Source organism: Oncorhynchus clarkii, chromosome 28 (assembly GCF_045791955.1).
Source record: "Oncorhynchus clarkii lewisi isolate Uvic-CL-2024 chromosome 28, UVic_Ocla_1.0, whole genome shotgun sequence".
Taxonomy (NCBI): domain Eukaryota; kingdom Metazoa; phylum Chordata; class Actinopteri; order Salmoniformes; family Salmonidae; genus Oncorhynchus; species Oncorhynchus clarkii.
In genome coordinates, this window is record NC_092174.1 from 2181965 (window position 1) to 2202008 (window position 20044).

At 42.3% G+C, this 20044-nt stretch overlaps 1 protein-coding gene across 2 annotated transcripts in view; it reads right to left on the minus strand.

Moving 5' to 3' along the window:
* The window catches only part of LOC139387615 (EFR3 homolog A (S. cerevisiae)), a 265181-nt gene that overhangs the window by 135929 nt on the left and 109208 nt on the right, over positions 1-20044 (minus strand). For both annotated transcript variants that reach the window (XM_071133989.1, XM_071133988.1), the window contains exons 6-7: positions 14683-14804; positions 9129-9278 (exon numbers count right to left, since the gene is read on the minus strand). In XM_071133989.1, coding sequence (XP_070990090.1) covers positions 9129-9278; positions 14683-14804 — 272 coding nt within the window. The remainder of the gene's footprint in view (positions 1-9128; positions 9279-14682; positions 14805-20044) is intronic.

Sequence of the window (20044 nt, forward strand, 5' to 3'; positions counted from 1 at the left end):
GAGAATGCTGTTTGTTGACAAGAGCTCAGAGTTCAACACCATAGTGCCCTCCAAGCTCATCCCTAAGCTATGGACACTGGGACTGAACACCTTCATCTGCAACTGGATCCTGACCGGATTCCCCCAGGTGATGAAGGTGGGCAACAACACATGCATTCTTAAGTCTCCTTCTGTACTCTCTGTTCAACCACGACTGTGTGGCTGCGCACGACTCCAACACCATCATTAAGTTTGATACGACGCGACAGTGGTAGGTCTGATCACCAATGGCGATGAGACAGCCTATAGGGAGGAGGTCAGAGACCTGGCAGTGTGGTGCCAGGACAACCACCTCTCACTAAACAAAAGCTTAAAGTTCCTCAGTGTCCACATCACTAAGGATCTATCATTGTCCAAACACCCCAATACAGTCGTGAAGAGGGCCCGACAACGCCAATTTCCATTCAGGTGGATGAAAATATTTGGCATGGGCCCTCAGATTCTCAAAAATATCTATAGCTGAACCATTGAGAGCATCTTGACTGGCTTCCTTACCGCTTGGTATGGTAACTGCTTAGCATTCAATCGCAAAACGCTACAGAGGGTAGTACATATGGCTCAGTACATCCTTAGGGCTGAGCACCCCACAATCCAGGACCTCTATACCAGGCGGTGTCAGCGGAAGGCCCTAAAAATTGACCAAGACTCAAGCCACCCAAGTTATAGATAGTTATCTCTGCTACCGCACAGCAAGCAGTACCAATGCACCAAGTCTGGAACCAAGGACCGTTAACAGCTTCTACCCCAAAGACAAAAGACCGCTAAATATTTAGTTGAATAGTTAACTAAATAGCAACGACCCTTTTCGCACTATTTAATTTTACACATATGCTGCTGTTGTTTACTCTGTCACTTTATTCATAATTATATGTACATATCTACCTGTTGTATATAGTCAAGTTATTGTTACTCATTGTGTATCTATTACTACATGTTTTACTTTTCTATTATTTCTCCATTTTCTTTCTCTCTGCATTGTTAGGAAGGGCCCATCAGTAAGCATTTCACTGTTAGTCCACACCTGTCGTTTACGAAGCATGTGACGATTACATTTGATTAGAGTTCTTTCAAATACATGTTTTGAAGTATCGCAATGGGATATGGCCAACTCCAATATCGCAGACATGTTCTCCGAAGCCAGGGTAGTTCCAAAAAAAGCATCCCTCAGAGGCTCCGACACAGGGGACAGTAGGCGTCAATGAAGGTGCAGTGACATCCTTTCGGTAAAACCTCAAATGTAGCCCAACATGCCACATTGCATATCCCTTGTAAAGAGAAGCATTTGAACAGTGCCCAAGAGTCCTCAGGCCCTTCGGGGGCTGTAAACAGTTGCTATTACAAGCCAATATAATAGCCTCCACTATCCAATGGGATAGTCGTTGACGAGAGAGGAGCTCTTGCGTAAGGCTCTCATTCTGTCCAAGTAAATGTGCAACGTGAGTACTGGACAAACGGTGGAGAGGCTCTTATTCCATGTTAGTGAATGGCGGCGGGTGGAAAGCCACAAGCTCCAAGGGAAGACAATTATAATTATCGCTGACCATAGGCATAAAGGAAGGTTTAAGTTAACTTGGATGACCTCAGTGCAAACTGTAGGCACAAATGGTAGACTGGCAGTGCGTGAAGCTCACTCACTCTGCAGGCATAAGGGCAATCAGCAAAGGGGTTTTGATGGAGAGATATTTCATCTCCACACCTTCCAGCAGCTTAAAAGGCTGCTGTGAAATAGCCTCAAGCAAAATAGGTCCCAAGACGGGGCTAAAGGCTTGGAGACTGGACGTAAGCGACGCGATCCCGACTGTGTTTTTGTCAAAGCCACTTCTCAAAAACATGCCACTTGTTTCCAAACAGTGAAAAAGGGGCTTTGGCACTCTGAACAGTCTCAGTGAGTGGTAAGCCTGTCGCATTCAGATTCATCCTCTCACAGGCTTGGTTTCTGGGTGAGAAATCTCTTTGTTAATTTGGGTCAGAAGTTCCCTGCGTAACAGTAGCTGCCAGGGCTTGTCAAAGTAAGAGACTGATCTTCGCTAACCAGAGCTTTCCTGGCCATCCTGGGACTACTAAGATGAGGGATAAGCCTCAGGCAGAGGGAAAAAAGCGTAGAGCAGCACCCTTGGCCAAAGGGTGTGCCAGTAAGTCTACCTCCAGTAGTACTGCTAGCGCAAAGAACAGCGGGCAGTTTCTCTCTTTGTGCGATGCATAGAGATCAATGGTGTTCAACCATATCTCTCCAAGATCTGGTTCACCACTTGGGGATGGGAGTCTCCAATCCCCGTATAGGGGATTCCCTCTGGGCAAGTCCGCTCCTATATTCAGTACGCCCAGGACATGAGTCGCGCATAGTGAGAGTGGGTGTGTTCTGCTCCACAGAATAATCTTGACAGCAAGTGCCACCCTGGGGGTTGATGTATGCCACCAGTCGTATTGTCTGTCCTGATCAGGATGTGATAATTCCTGAAGGGCTGAAAATATTTCAATGAAAGGAACACTGTCAGAAGTTTGAGGTAGTTTACATGAGTGGCAGAGCTGTCGGGACCAGAAACAAAGATCGAGGGGCTCTTCCAGTGACAGACAGCCGAGAGAAGGTTACCGTTAACTTTTTGATTGAGGTGATGTTGTGTACACAGACGTTGGGTAGATACCCAACGCTGGAAGTCTCTCATTCCCAGTAGACACAGTGGTACTGAGATGGAGGATGCCATCAACCCCAAGACTCAAAGATACGTTCTGAGCATAACAGGAGCACCCCCTGCGGAACTGTCGATAGTGTAGCCCGATAAAATAGATCCAGCTTGACGCTTAGGTATTCTATTCTCTATGTGGGCACCAAACAGCTCTTTTTCCTGTTGATCTTGAACCCTAACTCGGTGAAGTGGGTTAAGAGGGAAGCCGTGTCTCGTACTGCTTTGGTGGAGACACTAAATTTGATTTTATTTAACTAGACAAGTCAGTTGAGAACACATTCTTATTTACAATGGACGGCCTACCCAGGCCAAACCCTAATCCGTACGATGCTGGGTCAATTGTGTGCCTCCCTATGGGATTCCCAATCACAGCTGGTTGTGATACAGCCCAGGATCGAACAAGGTTCTGTAGTGACTGCTCTAGCACTGAGAAGCACTCTAGCACTGAGTGACTTAGACCGCTGCGCCACTCGGGAGTTCTTAATCCCCTGATTCTCCGGGGCGCTACAGCCTCCTCCACACACTTGTTGAACATGCGGGGAGCTAGTGCTAGGCCGAAGGGGACACCGAGGTATTCATAGACTGTTCCCTGAATGGAAAAATTTTGAAACCTCCTGTGTGCTGGTATTACGTAAAAATAAGAGCCCTGTAGGTCGATTGAAGTGAACCAGTCGCCTTGACGAAAAGAGCGAGACAGCACGTTGACCATAGATTCGGGCTGGTCAAGTAAGTAAGCACATGGACCTTTTCAACATAGCTGTCGAGGGACCCATATGCCCAGAATGGGGTACATCCAAATTGTCGGTCTTCGACGGCTACTTCAAAAAGAGCAGAGGGGAGAGTTGTGGCATGGATGTTTTAGTGAGCCCCTTCCATCTTCCCTGTGAGCGGACCCATAGGAATGAGCCGCTGCATGAGGGGTAGGGTTTTAGGAGCACAGATATGCCTCTACCTCATTCTGATGGAGGGAAAGTCTGTGCTGCACCCGAGAGGGACATGGCGTGAACTGTTGCTGCCCCTTTCTGCCGCTGGGGATGCAGGACGGGACCTTGAAGCGGCCGCAGCAAATGACCATTTCCCCCACTGTCTGCCTTTGTCTTGGACTGTGGGTTTGCAGCCTGGCGTTAGCAAACTGCCCTCTCCCTAATGCAGAGCCTTGGCTTGTAGAGGGGAGACCGGGTTGCCACGTACCCGGGTCTGCGAGGCAAGAGGTGCACAGGCTAGCCTTGAAGCAGTAGCTAATTCTGTTTTTTTTTATTTTACCCCCCTTTTCTCCCCAATTTCGTGGTATCTAATTGTCTCATCGCTACAACTCCCGTACGGGCTCGGGAGAGACGAAGGTCGAAAGCCATGCGTCCTCCGAAACACAACCCAACCAAGCCTCACTGCTTCTTAACACAGCGCGCATCCAACCCGGAAGCCAGCCGCACCGCGCCCGGCCCGCCACAGGAGTCGCTGGTGCGCGATGAGACAAGGATATTCCTACTGGAACCCGGACGACGCTAGGCCAATTGTGCGTCGCCCCACGGACCTCCCGGTCGCGACAGAGCCTGGGCGCGAACCCAGAGTCTCTGGTGGCTCTGGTGATGCAGTGCCCTAGACCACTGCGCCACCCAGTAGAGCTGAATCTGTTTTTGAGTCTATTGGCCAGAGAACCTAGTAGGTCGGGCTGGTCAAGTAAGTAAGCACAAAAACAACTATACAAGCTGAACTGGTGTGCTAGCTGAGGTAGGCCGTCTGAGCATTTTGCCTAGCTTAGGTTAGCTAAGTCTACATTTAATCTGAGGTGAACTATATACGAGAGCTAAACTAGCAATTGCTAGACGGTGGTTAGCTAGCTAACTATGTGTTGATATATCTTTCAAAAAACAGCGCGGTAGAAAATACTAACGTTAGCCACAAACTACAAAAATGCTGTTACTTTTCTCAACAATATTGATGCCCTGAATTTAGCAGGTGCTATCGACAGATCAGTTGGAAAAAGTCATGGACTACTTTCTGCACATGCCACGGTCAGTGTGAACCGGAGTGACTTGACAACGCTGGCCAAACAAGATGCAGCTACAAACAAAACTGAGTTTTGGTTCCAGTCTGCCATGAAGCGTTCATCCGTGTATATGGGTAAGAGTCTAACTACATTTTCACATATTATATGTTTTCATTGCAAGTTAACGCGTACTGTTAGCTAGTGAATGTTAGCTTGCTAGCTCGCTAGCTAACATTATGTGTATGATCTGTGTAGTAATATTATTTGTATCAGAAATCCATTTGCATTACTAGTTATTGCTAAATATTAGCTAGCTAACTTTGAACATTGTTGGTTAGCTCTTTAGCTACCTTCAGATTCATACTACAGATAAGACAATGTTTACATTTGTAGTAGTACGAGTTGAGAATATGCTAGCTAGCTAAAGTACATGTCTAAACACCACTTCGCCAGATGATTACATGACACTTCCAGTTAGCCAGATGTGTCTGGGGGTGATTACGGCAATCTATTGAACATTTCTAGACAATAGTGTCCCATCCACTTAGCTAGATGTGGCTGGGGGGTGGTTATAGCATTTCCTTCACATGACTCATCAATTTAGACAAGTGTGTCGGGCAAGCGTCATCTAATAATTATACAATATCTTTTATCTTGTTATTTTTATCTGGACACTTTGTTTTTGATATAGCTCCTATGCAAGTAACCGTTTCACTGTACCATTTACACCTTCTGTAGCCTGTGTGTGTGACAAATAAACTTAGACATTTTTTATATAGTGTGTTTATAGGTGAAGAACAACATGACCTGCACCAAAGTCAGATTAGGATATAGGCCAAGGACTAGATAGTGTATTTTTACCTGGAGTTTTTCCTTATTGTAGGCTACTACTTTTACCACTTTTAGTCTTGAAATCTTTGGTAGTTTACTAAACTACTCACTCTGTCTAGCACATAGCCTCACATGTGAATCCTTAAAGAGATGGGTGGGGCTAAGGCTTAAGAGGTTGGGAACAATGCTGAATGGGTGTAGACAAAGAAGAGCTCTCCAGTAGGTGTACCAAAACATTCAAGAGACATTTCCTCAAAAGTGGGGTCACAAGTTAATCAGCTTTCCAAGCAGAATTACTTTCCCAATGTTCCTCAACTGCAGTGTATGATATACAGTGTATGATATACTCTTATACAATGTAAAAAACACAATTTCAAATTTTGCTACATAAGACCGAATCGAGGCAGTTGGTCACAAATATAGTATAAAGAGTAGAAAATGCAGAAAAGTAGAAAATGAATTTGTACTTCAACACAAAGAGACAAGAGCAGAGGTCCTACGTTAACCTTGCGATTTGCTTGAGAACATTTAAGCAGGATCAAGTCGTGCTGAGGGGAGATTCCGGAGCATAGTAAACTTCGCAAGGAAGGGAGCGAGAATAACCAGTGGGCGTGTGAGTGGCACCTTAATAAAACGGGAGGGGCTCACCTCATTCACCAGTCAACCGGTCTGTTTCTGACAGATGTTGTGTGATTGGTTCTTCCTAGTAGTGATCCGCCTACCGCGAATCCCATTGTGTTCCATAAAAAATAGTATTTTAATGAATCTCTTTACTTCTGATCTTCTCTGCAGGTAAACTACACGATTCAAAAAGTATGCTAGCATGAATAACCTGTGCACATACAAAGATGGGTGTATCATGACTGCTCACTTTTATCTTGACCACATTGTGCAATGCAACAAATTCAAGAGAAAGGGGAGCAACCAATTTCCTTGGTTATACTGTGGTCACAGAAAAGCCATGTACTTTGTGAATACCATGTGATTGACAGGCGACGAGCTAAAAAAGGTGCTGTAGAATGTGTTGTTTATCCCTCCCCACCTAGCCAGAAGTGTCATTACCTTCATAAGGCGGTAAACATGTGGCGAAACAATATGATTAAGAGACAAACACTGTTGTGGTAGGTGTATCAAAACTGGAATTCCTCAGCATGCGGCAGTGCTCGTCTGCTGTTCTAAGAGAGCTCCATGTATAAGGACAGAAAAAAAAGTTGCACCAAAAATAGCTTTGTTCACATGGAAACGACCTGAAGGGAAGAAGAACAGAAAGAGAGAGGAGGCTAGAAAGAGAGGGGAGAAGGAGAGACTAGAGACAGAGGAGAGAGAGAAAGGGAGCAAGAGAGAGGTCTGTATTTTGCACCGGGGGATAGGAGGAGAGTAGAGGAGAGGAGGGTAAAGCTTTATCTCCACAAACCTGTCCTGTCTCATCAAGCCGAGCCGCCGCGTGTCAAGGTGTCTAAATCTTAATCTCCAGCATGGGCAAGAGCCTGGCTCAACGGCTACCTCCGGCTCCTCTCCTAACGGTTTCGCTGTATGAAATATCAAGCTATTCTCCCTTCTCCAGAAGAACTATGTCAATTCCCCATCGTCACTCATCCTCCTCGGGCTAATGGAAAATCTCAGGAGAGGGCCTGGGTCCCAAAGGGCAAACTATTCCCTATATAGTGTACTTCATTTGCCCAGGGCACATAGGAAAGCCCCCATAGGGCCCTGGTCAAAAGCAATGCACAATATATGGGATAGGTTGCCATTTGGGACTCAATCTGAGACTGCGCGAGGCGTCTGGGGAGTTTGTAGTACACAATATTACCCATGCTACAGGCTCTGGCTGGGCCAGTCAAGAACATTCAGAGACTTGTCCCGAAGCCTTTCCTGCTCTGGCTTGGCTATGTGCTTAGGGTCATTGTCCTGCTGGAAGTTGAACCTTCACCCCCAAAATGAGGTCCTGAGCGCTCTGGAGCAGGTTTTCATCAAGGATCTCTGCACTTTGCTCCGTTCATCTTTCCCTCGATCGTGACTAGTTTCCCAGTCCCTGCCGTTAAAAAACATCCCCACAGAATGATGCTGCCACCACCATGCTTCACCGTAGGGATGGTGCCAGGTTTCCTCCAGACGTGACACATGGCATTCAGGCCAAAGAGTTCTTGGTTTCATCAGACCAGAGAATCTTGTTTCTTACGGTTTGAGTCCTTAAGGGGCCCTTTGGCAAACTCCAAGTGGACTGTCATGTGCCTTTAACTGAGGAGTGGCTTCAGTCTGGCCACAACTATAAAGGCCTGATAGGTGGAGTGCTGCAGAGATGGTTGCACCTGAGCTAAATTTTGAGTCTCATAGAAAAGGGTCTGAATAGTTTTTTATTTTTAATACATTTGCAAATACTTCTAAAAACCTGTTTTCGCTTTGTCATTATGGTGTATTGTGTGTAGATTGATGAGGAAATAAAACACTTTAATACATTTTAGAATAAGGCTGTAATGTAACAAAATGTTAAAAAAGTCAAGGGGTCTGAATACTTTCCGAATGCACTGTACACAGCGGACAGATCATAGAAAGGTGCAGACGTAGATTCAGGGGGGTTCTTTTACAATTAAGAAAGAAGAGCGGTGGTGGATTACCACTTGGAAAGAGAGACAAAGGAAGAATAGAGAAATGGATGAAGGGGGTGTGAGAGAGAGGGGAAAGGGAGAAGGGACACATTTTCTTAGAGCTAGCTGATGTCTATTGAGAAGAAATATGTCAATTCAAACAGTCTTTAATTATAATATAAAAATGTCACTTAACAGAAGCTTTTAACCAAAGTGTGTGCATACACTTTCAATATGTGCATGTGATCCCTGTGGGAATTTTACTAGTGTCTATATAGTGTAAAAAGAGTGAAGATTCATGAAAAGTTAGCAATGGCCAGTGTTTTCCAGATTTTCCCATCGTCCTCAGACTGGAATTTAGGGCCCTTGATCTAAGCCTTATATTCTTATGGATAAACAGGTTCACCTTAAGAACTGGTTTCAAATATTATTTGTTGTCCCGGATGGATGGAGATTATAACAGAACATGGCCAAGATGTTCAAATGTTCATAAATGACCAGCATGGTCGAATATAATGATGTTTTACTGCTTTGTTCGTAAATAAACACTAAACAAATCAAATTTTATTTCTCACATGCGCCAAATACAAGTGTAGACCTTACCGTGAAATGCTTACTTACAAGCCCTTAATTCTATTTCTTGAACTGCATTGTTGGTTAAGAAAATATTCACTAAATAAACTAAAGTAAAAGGTCAAATAAAAAGATAAATAAAAAATGCTTAAAACTATCATTTTGATCTCATGGACAGTCAGTCCTTGCATCCATAGGTCTGTCTATGAATTTGAGAGTGGTTGCATTTTTCCAGCCCCATCCCTCAGCTGTTTGCCATATCTGTGGCCTGTTTGTTGTGATTTTAACTGCAGATGACTACTTTAAGTAGACAAGTTGTGACAGTCAGAGCCACCTCCCAGGACTAATTGTTGATTTATTGATGTTAGTGCATAAATATATATTTCAATGTCTATGACTGCCATGTGGGTATATACATGTTTTAAGTACCTGTCTAGGTCCTCAGCATCCTGCATGTTGAACAGCATGGAGGGGATGAGTTTGTCCATGTGCTGGGGCTCCCAGATGATGGCCTGAAGCTCATCGTTCACCGTCTTCCTCACCACACCCTGCAGCCCTTTGATACCGGCCACACGGATCCTAAACAGGATACACACACACACTTTAAATACTATATTTGAAGGACTTAAACATTTCAAAGGTCACAGTTTATTGGGAAAGCATTCAGACACCTTCCCTTTTTCCACATTTCTGACACGTTTCAGGAAACTATGCGTATGTCGCAAGTCACTACTTCACAGGAGAGGCATTTCTTTTCAACATTTGTTTTTTGGCAGAAATGCCTTCTGGAACATGTGAACTGTCATGTGCCTTCATAACAAACATGAATGGCCATCTGTAAATGAGAATAAATGTAAAATTACGAGACAAGTTTATTTAGCCACGGAAAAGACTGGAACCTTCCCGCTAGCCATGATTGGCTGAGATAGATGGGCTGGACATGTCGAAAGATGAGTTTGGATTGGCCTGCCATGCAGCACGCTTCTATTTATTTATCCATTATTTTACCAGGTAAGTTGACTGAGAACACATTCTCATTTACAGCAACGACCTGGGGAATAGTTACAGGGGAGAGGAGGGGGATGAATGAGCCAATTGTAAACTGGGGATTATAACATGAGCTCATCAGTATGTGTAGGCAATCCTTTCTAACACATCTTTGTTTGAAGATATCACATAGTAGAACAGCAAAAAAGTGTGGCTCTCCACTTTCTGGAGGGCCGAGATGTGAAATCAGTGGAATGCCCAGTGGAAGCAGAGTGTGATAGCTAAGGAACTGGAGAAAATTTGGCTGTTTGAATGAAAATATATAGAGGGAGTTGAATAGACAACACACAGAAGGCTGTTGTATAACAAACCGGTCTCCAGATTACATCTTCAAACTAAGGGCAACCATGGTATCCGTGACAGAGAGGGAGAAGAGTCCATCCATATGGGTAAGATAATCCAGCTAGCTACATTTTCAGATATAATACGTTTCTAATTTATCAGAAAGTAATTTTCATTGCAAGTTAAAGCGTACTGATAGCTAGCTAGCTAATGTTAGCTGGCTTGCTCGCTAGCTAGCTAACGTTACATGTATGATCTTTGTAGTAATATTACTTGTATCATTTGAATTGCTAGTTATAGCCTAATGTTAGATAGCTAGCTAACATTGAACCGGGTTGGTTAGCTACCTGCAGATTCATACAGGGTAGTATAAATCAGGATTATGGTTCATTGTTTAGCAAGCTAGCTACATGTCTAAACAAAAGACTCCACTATGCAAGTATCAATTTCACTACACCTTCTGTAACCTGTGCATGTGATAAATCAACTTTGATTTTATTTGATTTTCTATGTGTCTACCAGACGGTAATGTGAAGAACATGACCTGGACCAAAGTCAAATTAGGATATAATGTTAGGCCAACAAGACATAGTCCAAATAAAAAAACTCTGGTAGAATGCCCTCATTTTCTTTCAACAAACTCACAACCGCAAGATATTTTCTGTAATTGGCTCGCCATTAACTAGTAAATAATGATCTTGTTGTGAGTTTATTTTCCTGTCATAATGAAGACAAATTAGCTAAAGTGAAGAAGTTGTCAGCTATATGATATGGTCATTATTTGAACTGACTAGCCAGCTAGCGTAACATTAGCTAGATAGCTAAGAAGCTAGAAACAAACCAAAACATTGTTTAGAAAGTTGCTAGATTGACATATACTGAATACATATTTAAACAGGTGGGTTAATTAATGGGTGTTAAAATACATTAGTTATGCTATTTTGGACAAACAGGCAGCCTGTAGTTTTTGTATTTATACTGTTTTATAACGAAAACGACAAGTTTGATGATGTTGGGCGACAATAGAATGTTCATGATGCAACTGCGACAACTATCGATAGATGTGGTATAAACCAGTCTTCAGTCTTGAAATTTTGGGTTGTTTAGTACATGACATCACATGTGAATCCTTAAAGAAATGGGTGGGGCTAAGGCTTAAGAGGGTGTGAACGATGCTGAATGGGTGTAGACAAAGAGCTCTCCAGTAGGTTTACCAAAACATTCAAGGGCCATTTTCTCAAAAGTGAGGCCCCAAGTTTATCAACTTCCAAAGCAGAATTACTTTCCCAATGTTCCCCAACTGTAGTGTATGATATACCATTATCTAGCTTTGAGTCTTGACTTTTATCCAATGTAAAAAACATTTCAAATTTTTCTACATATCGAAATGTTGAAAGTGCGTAGGCGACAGAGACAAACAAAATGGTGCAGTTTGTGCAGCCATGTGGCGGAGTGTGATGTGGGCACTGGGGTGTGAGAAGGTGGATCTGGGCAGGTGTGATGACGATGTTTGTGTGTGTGTGTCTGTATGCTGTCATTTGATTATGTTTTGTATTGTTTAAAAACATTTTCTTAACCTGTTGGATCTCTAGGGGCGCTATTTCATTTTTGGATAAAAAACGTTCCCGTTTTAAGCGCGATATTTTGTCACGAAAAGATGCTCGACTATGCATATTCTTGACAGTTTCTGAAAGAAAACACTGAAGTTTCAGAATCTGCAAAGATATTGTCTGTAAGTGCCCCAGAACTCATTCTACAGGCGAAACCAAGATGATGCGTCAAGCAGGAAATGAGCAGAATCTCTGAAGCTCTGTTTTCCATTGTCTCCTTATATGGCTGTGATTGCGCAAGGAATGAGCCTACACGTTCTGTCGTTTCCCCAAGGTGTTTACAGCATTGTGACGTATTTGTAGGCATATCATTGGAAGATTGACCATAAGAGACTACATTTTCCAAGTGTCTGCCTGGTGTCCTGCGTGGAATTCGGTGCGCAAACGCCAGCTGCTTGTACTTTTCCATTTGATTGAGGGGAGAAACCATGCTTCCACGAACGATATATCATTGAAGAGATATGTGAAAAACACCATGCCATGTTTTCAGTCGATATTATGGAGTTAATTTGGAAAAAAGTTTGCGGTTTGAGGACTGAATTTTCGTTTTTTTTTTGGTAGCCAAATGTGATGTACAAAACGGAGCTATTTCTAATACACAAAGAATCTTTTTTGGAAAAACTGAGCATCTGCTATCTAACTGAGAGTCTCCTCATTGAAAACATCCGAAGTTCTTCAAAGGTAAATTATTTTATTTGAAGGCTTTTATGTTTTTGTTGAAATCTTGCGTGCTGGATGCTAACGCTAATGCTAACGCTAAATGCTACGCTAGCTAGCCACTTTTACACAAATGATTGTTTTCCTATGGTTGAGAAGCATATTTTGAAAATCTGAGATGACAGTGTTGTTTACAAAAGGCTAAGCTTGAGAGATGGCATATTTATTTCATTTCATTTGCGATTTTCATGAATAGTTAACGTTGCGTTATGGTAATGAGCTTAGGTCTGTAAATAGAATCCCGGATCCGGGTTTGGTCGACGCAACAGGTTAATGTGTTAAAAAAATATCAAACCAAGACTGTTCTAATGGCAGGCTTGGTTGTAGCTAGATATTTCTGAGTCGTGTATGGGTCAATTTTAGCATTTTCCTAACATTAATGTCCTTCTCCTAACCTGACACGCTAATTCTCCTAACCTGCAGTTTACATTCTCCTAACCTGCTGTGAAAAGTCACATCTGCTAGTCAAAACCGGCAGACCTGCCCTGAGAACAGTGCAAGTATCCACTAATGCAATACATCTTGAATAAACTTAGCCAGAAATTGAATTAACCTTAGCCAGAAATCTAAATGGCATTGAGGAGTACACCACATCTGTCATTGGCGTCATCAATAAGTGCATCGATGACGTCATCCCCACAGTGACTGTACGTATCTACCCTAACCAGAAGCCATGGATTACAGGTAACATCCGCACTGAGCTAAAGGCTAGAGCTGCTGCTTTCAATGAGTGGGACTCTAACCTGGAAGCTTATAACAAATCCCGCTATGCCCTCCAACGAACTATCAAACAGGCAAAGCATCAATACAGGACTAAGATCAAGTCGTACTACACCGGCTCTGACGGTCGTCAGATGTGGCAGGGCCTGCAAACCATTACAGACTACAAAGGGAAACACAGCTGAGAGCTGCCCAGTGACACGAGCCTACCGGACGAGCTAAACTACTTCTATGCTCGCTTCGAGGCAAGTAACACTGAGAATGCATGAGAGCATCAGCTGTGCCGGAAGACTGATCACGCTCTCCGCAGGCGATGTGAGTAAGACCTTTAGACAGGTCCACATTCACAAGGCCGCAGGGCCAGACGGACTACCAGGCCGTGTACTGCGAGGATGCGCTGACCAACTAGCAAGTGTCTTCACTGACATTTTCAACCTCTACCTGTCCGAGACTGTAATACCAACCTGTTTTAAGAAGACCACCATAGAACACCATCTGCCGACCCGTAGCACTTACATCTGTAGCCATTAAGTGCTTTGAAAGGCTGGTCATGGCTCACATCAACACCATTATCCCAGAAACCCTAGACCCACTCCAATTTGCATACCGCCCTAACAGATCCACAGATTATAAAGTCTCTATTGCACTCCACACTGCCCTTTCCCACCTGGACAAAAGGAACACCTTTGTGAGATTGCTATTCATTGACTACAGCTCAGCATTCAACACCATAGTGCCCTCAAAGCTCACCAGTTAGCTAAGGACTCTGAGACTAAACACCTCCCTCTAAAACTAGATCCTGGACTTCCTGACGGGCCGCCCCCAGGTGGTAAGGTTAGGTAACAACACTTTTTTAAACAAATAATTACAGCAATATTGGTGGTGGGATGAGGTCTCTCTGCAGAGAGTGAATCATAGTCATCTGAATATATTCCTGGTGTCTTTATTAGATTAAGGAAGAGCAGGCATCTCTAGTGGAGTAGGCGTCCCTATAAAGCGCCTGCGTATAAAGCGATGTATGCACCACCACTGTTCTAGAGATTCTTTCACTGGTTGGTTTGCTAGTGTTTGGTCTGTTCAGTGTGTTATCTAATAAACGTTGCGCTGCCTTTCTTTCCACTGTTATGGGTATTCTTTGGTTGTTTACTGTTGCTTTCTTTCTATCATCTCATGAAAGCAGCAAGCTATGGAACGGTGATTTGTAGATGAATAGGATTATTATAACAATCAGTAAGCCTGGCTACTGTATGTAATTAACTAGCCTACTACTTAGATTTACATTCTCCTTTTAACATTTTAGGATTATTATAACAATCCGTAAGCCTGGCTACCGTATGTAATTAACTAGCCTACTACTTAGATTTACATTCTCCATTAACAAATTTTTGTTGGTGGCCCATTCTTTTATGGCATGAAAATCTGTGTGTAGCTTTAAAGGGATACACTGGTTAACCAAAATTACAACTTTACATATTTGCTTCCTTACTTGTCTATGGACAAGGAGAAAATGGCAATTTCTTCCCAGTGAGCATAATTTAATTCAAGTGAACAATTCCTTTAATAATTTTTTTGTTCAAGGTTTATTTTCAAGCCTGTTATTTCCTCACCTGGTTCTGGTATCAGGGTCTTCATGGGTTGAGTGGCACATGGCGCTGAACTGGGAGACAAAGAAGTCATAGCGCCGGTGGTAGGACGGTGTGTCCTCCTCGATGTTGGCAAACTTGACAAACTGTTGGAGGCAGAGACTAGAGTAAATGGAAATCTAATGACCCAATTAACTTATTGGAAAATACAGTACCAGTCAAAAGTTGACACCTACGCATTCAAGGGTTTTTCTTTATTTTTACTATTTTCTACATTGTGAAGACATCAAAACTATGAAATAACACATGGAATCATGTAGTAACCAAAAAAAGGTGTTAAACAAATTAAATTATATTTGAGATTCTTCAAAATAGCCATCACTTGACAGCTTTGCACACTCTTGGCATTCTGTAAACCAGCTTTATGAGGAAGTCACTTGGAATGCATTGCAATTAACAGATGTTAATTTGTGGAATTTCTTTAATTCTTAATGCATTTGAGCCAATCAGTTGTGTTGTGACAAGGCAGGGGGGAAAACAGAAGATCACCCTATTTGGTAAAAGACCAAGTCCATATTATGGCAAGAACAGCTCAAATATGCAAAGAGAAATGACAGTCCATCATTACTTTTAGACATGAAGGTCAGTCTGGAAAATGTCAAGAACTTTGAACGTTTCTTTAAATGTAGTTGCAAAAACCATCAAGTGCTATGATGAAACTGGCTGTCATGAAACTGGCTGTCACCGCCACAGGAAAGGAAGACCCAGAGTTACCTCTGCTGTTGAGGATACGTTCATTAGAGTTACCAGCCTCAGAAATTGCAGCCCAAATAAATGCTTCAGAGTTCAAGTAACATCCACATCTCAATATCAACTGTTCAGAGGAGACTGAGTGAATCAAGCTTTCGTGGTCAAATTGCTGCTAAGAAATCACTACTAAAAGACATCAATAAGAAAATGAGACTTGCTTGGGCCAAGAAACACGAGCTAAGGACATTAGACTGGTGGAAATCTGTCCTTTGGTCTGAGTCCAAATTTTAAATCTTTGGATCCAACCGCCGTGTCTTTGTGATAAGCAGAGTAGGTGAACGGATGATCTCTGCATGTGTGGTTCCCACCGAGAAGCAGGGAGGAGTGATGGTGAGGGGGGGCTTTGCTGGTGATACTGTCTGTGATATATTTAGAATTAAAGGCACACTTAACCAGCACCACTACCACAGAATTATGCAGCGAAACACAATCCCATCTGGTTTGCACTTAGTGGGACTATCATGTGTTTTTCAATAGGACAATGACCCAACACACATCCAGGCTGGGTAAGGGCTATTTTACCAAGAAGGAAAGTGATGGAGTGCTGCATCAGATGACCTGGCCTCCGCAATCACCCGACCTCAACCCAATTGAGATGGTTTGGGATGAGTTGGACCGTAGCATGAAGGAAAATCAGCCATCAAGTGCTCAGCATATGTGGGAATTCCAAGACTGTTGGAAAAGCATTCTTGGTGAAGCTGGTTGAGAGAATGCCAAGAGTGTGCAAAGCTGTCATCAAGGCAAAGGGTGCTACTTTGAAGAATCTAAAATATTTTTTGATTTGTTAAAGCTTCTTGTAACTAGGGGGCAGTATTTTCATTTTTGGAAAAATAACGTTCCCAAAGTAAACGGGCTATTTTGTCAGGACAAGATGCTAGAATATGCATATAATTAGCTTAGGATAGAAAACACTCTAAAGTTTCCAAAACTGTAAAAATATTGTCTGTGAGTATACCAGAACTGATATTGCAGGCGAAAGACTGAGAAAAATCCAATCCGGAAGTGACTCATGTTTTGAAAGCTCTGTGTTCCGATGCGTCCCTATTGAGCAGTGAATGGGCTATCAACCAGATTACTATTTATACGTATTCCCCAAGGTGTCTACAGCATTGTGACGTTGTGTAAGTGGTCACCTGATGGCTCTCAGAGGTAGCCATTTTTCCTTTCGCTCCTACTGAAAAACAAAATTGTTCCGGTCGATTACCAAGCCAAACGTGAAGAACAAACGGAGCTATTTCGCCTACAAAAATAATATTTTTGGAAATAAGGAACATTTGCTATCTAACTGGGAGTCTCGTGAGTGAAAACATCCGAAGCTCATCAAAGGTAAACGATTTAATTTGATTGTTTTTCTGATATTCGTGACCAAGTTACCTGCTGCTAGCTGGACATAATGCTATGCTAGGCTATCGATAAACTTACACAAATGCTTGTCTTGCTTTGGCTGTAAAGCATATTTTGAAAAGCTGAGATGACAAGGTGATTAACAAAAGGCTAAGCTGTGTTTCAATATATTTCACTTGTGATTTTCATGAAAATGAATATTTTCTAGTAATATTTATGTCCGTTGCGTTATGCTAATTAGTGTCAGTCGATGATTACGCTCCCGGATCCGGGATGGGTAGTATGGTTACTACATTCCGTACAGTGGTTTATCCTTTAACCTCTTGAAACTCTGGGGGCAGTATTTCATTTTTGGATGAAAAACGTTCCCGTTTTAAACAAGATATCATGTCACGAAAAGATGCTCGACTATGCATATAATTGACAACTTTGGAAAGAAAACACTCTGACGTTTCCAAAACTGCAAAGATATTATCTGTGAGTGCCACAGAACTGATGCTACAGACGAAACCAAGATGACATTTCAAACAGGAAATGCCCCAGATTTTGGAGGCGCTGTGTTCCAATGTCTCCTTATATGGCTGTGAATGCGCAAGGAATGAGCCTACACTTTCTGTCGTTTCCCCAAGGTGTTTGCAGCATTGTGACGTATTCGTAGGCATATCATTGGAAAATTGACCATAAGAGACTACATTTACCAGGTGTCCGCTGGGTGTCCTCCGTCGAAACTATTGCGTAATCTCCAGGTGCGTGCATTTTATCATTTGGTTCAGAGGAGAAACCAAACGGCCACGCGTGATTTATCATCGAATAGATATGTGAAAAACACCTTGAGGATTGATTCTAAACAACGTTTGCCATGTTTCTGTCGATATTATGGAGTTAATTTGGAAAAAAGTTTGCCGTTGTAATGACTGAATTTTCGTTTTTTTTCCTCAGCCAAACGTGATGAACAAAACGGAGCAATTTCTCCTACACAAATAATCTTTTGGGAAAAATGAACATTTGCTATCTAACTGAGAGTCTCCTCATTGAAAACATCCGAAGTTCTTCAAAGGTAAATTATTTTATTTTAATGCTTTTCTTGTTTTTGTGAAAATGTTGCCTGCTGAATGCTAGGCTTAATGCTATGCTAGCTATCAATACTCTTACACAAATGCTTGTGTAGCTATGGTTGAAAAGCATTTTTTTTTTAAATCTGAGATGACAGTGTTGTTAACAAAAGGCTAAGCTTGTGAGCCAATATATTTATTTAATTTCATTTGCGATTTTCATGAATAGTTAACCGTTGCGTAATGGTAATGAGCTTGAGGCTATAATTACGCTCCCGGATACGGGTTTGCTCGTCGCAACAGGTTAAAAGTTGCAGTGTACTGCAGCACAGCTTGCATGGTGCCACAGAATTCTATGGCACATTATTTAAGTGCCAACCACTGCTAACACTAATGCTAGTTAGTGCTAGTTTGACCACCTGAGAAGCCTTCGATAGCCTTCAATAGTGACTGTACTAGGGAATTTTAAACGTTTTTTTGTAATTGCATAGTATATGGGAATAATTGTAAGAAATTTTGCCCAACTAATTTGATTAATATTATGGTGTTTCTATTCCAAGAAAATTGAAAAACCCTCTGGTTTCCGTTAGGATGGAATGGAAAATATGGCGCTGTACAACATGATGGATGGGAGTAGGCTAAAGTACTTAGCTATTTAGCTAAAGAATCCCTGTGTCATGTGGGCACACGGGAGACCGGGGTTCAATTCCCCGACAAAGAGGAAGGAGTAGGCTGTCCTTGTAAATAAGAATTTGTTCTTAACTGTGTTGTCTATTTAAATAAAGGTTTCGTTAAGAGCATAATATTCCTAATTGTAGTCTAACCAATACCCAAACAGAGATTCAGTCAAAATAAAAATCTCATTGACTTATCAAGACCAGGCCCCATGCTTGTCTCAGGGCAGTGCGAAATGCAGCTAAAATAACTGTAGCCTATTGCTTCAAATCCTATTGCCTAATCTTACTTCAATATGCTCTTTTAATAAAACCTACACCACATTTAGCAGCACATTACTCAACACTAGAGACTCATGTCACCTACGGTAGACCTACAGCATATCGAAAAATATGACGTCACTCTCCACCAATAATTACATAGAGGATTGGAGGATTCTAAATTCAAACCAAAAGCCACCTCATGGGTCTCCCGTTGGTGGCCGGCACGGGTATCGAACCTGCATCTGTAGCATCACATTTTGCACTGCGGGAGCCCACCTCCACAAAGTATTAAAATACAGAGAGGTGTTGGTAAAGGTATATTGTCCTGCTAATCGGGCTACAAGTGTTGGACAACCTGTTTCAAAATGCGACCAGCTGTCCATCGCTACTGTAAATAAAAACAGTATCTTGTTTACATTCTTTATTGTAACCACAATGTCACAAATAATGTGTAATAACCTTTCCAATTACTTTTAGAGTTTGGGATTAAGTTGATTAATATTATGGTGTTTCTATTCCAAGAAAAACCCTCTGGGTTTCTGTTAGGATGGAACAAAAAATATGGCGCTGTACAACGTAACGGTCGGGAGTAGGCTACAGTATTGGGCTATGTACCCAAAGAATCAGTGTTGTGCGGGGCACACAGGAGACCTGGGTTCACTTCCCCGATGGATAGGAAAGAGTAGGCTGTCCTTGTAAATAAGAATTTGTTATTAACTGACTTGTCTAGTTAAATAAAGGTTACACTAAGGGCATAACATTTCTACACCATAATTGAGGTCTAACCAATACCCAAATGGAGATTAAGTCAAAATCAAAATCTCATTGATTTATCAAGGACAGTCCCCATGCTTGTCTCAGAGCAGCTGGAAGCAGTGATAAAATAGTTGTGGACTATTGCTTCAAATCCTATTGCGTCTAACTTCAATACGCTCTTTAAATAAATAAGATCTACACCACTTTTAACAGCACATTACTCAACACTAGTGAGACTCATGTCACCTACAGTAGGCCTACAGTATATGGGAAAATATTATGTGACTCTCCGCCAATAACTACATAGAGGATTGGATGATTCTAAATTAAAACCAAAAGCCACCTCATGGGTCTCCCGGTGGCGGCCAGCACAGGTATCTGTAGCAACGCAAAGTATTAAAGTACGGAGAGGTGTTGGTAAAGGTATATTGTCCTGCTAATAGCCCATAATGGGCTATTATAATGTGTCATCAACTTGATAATATA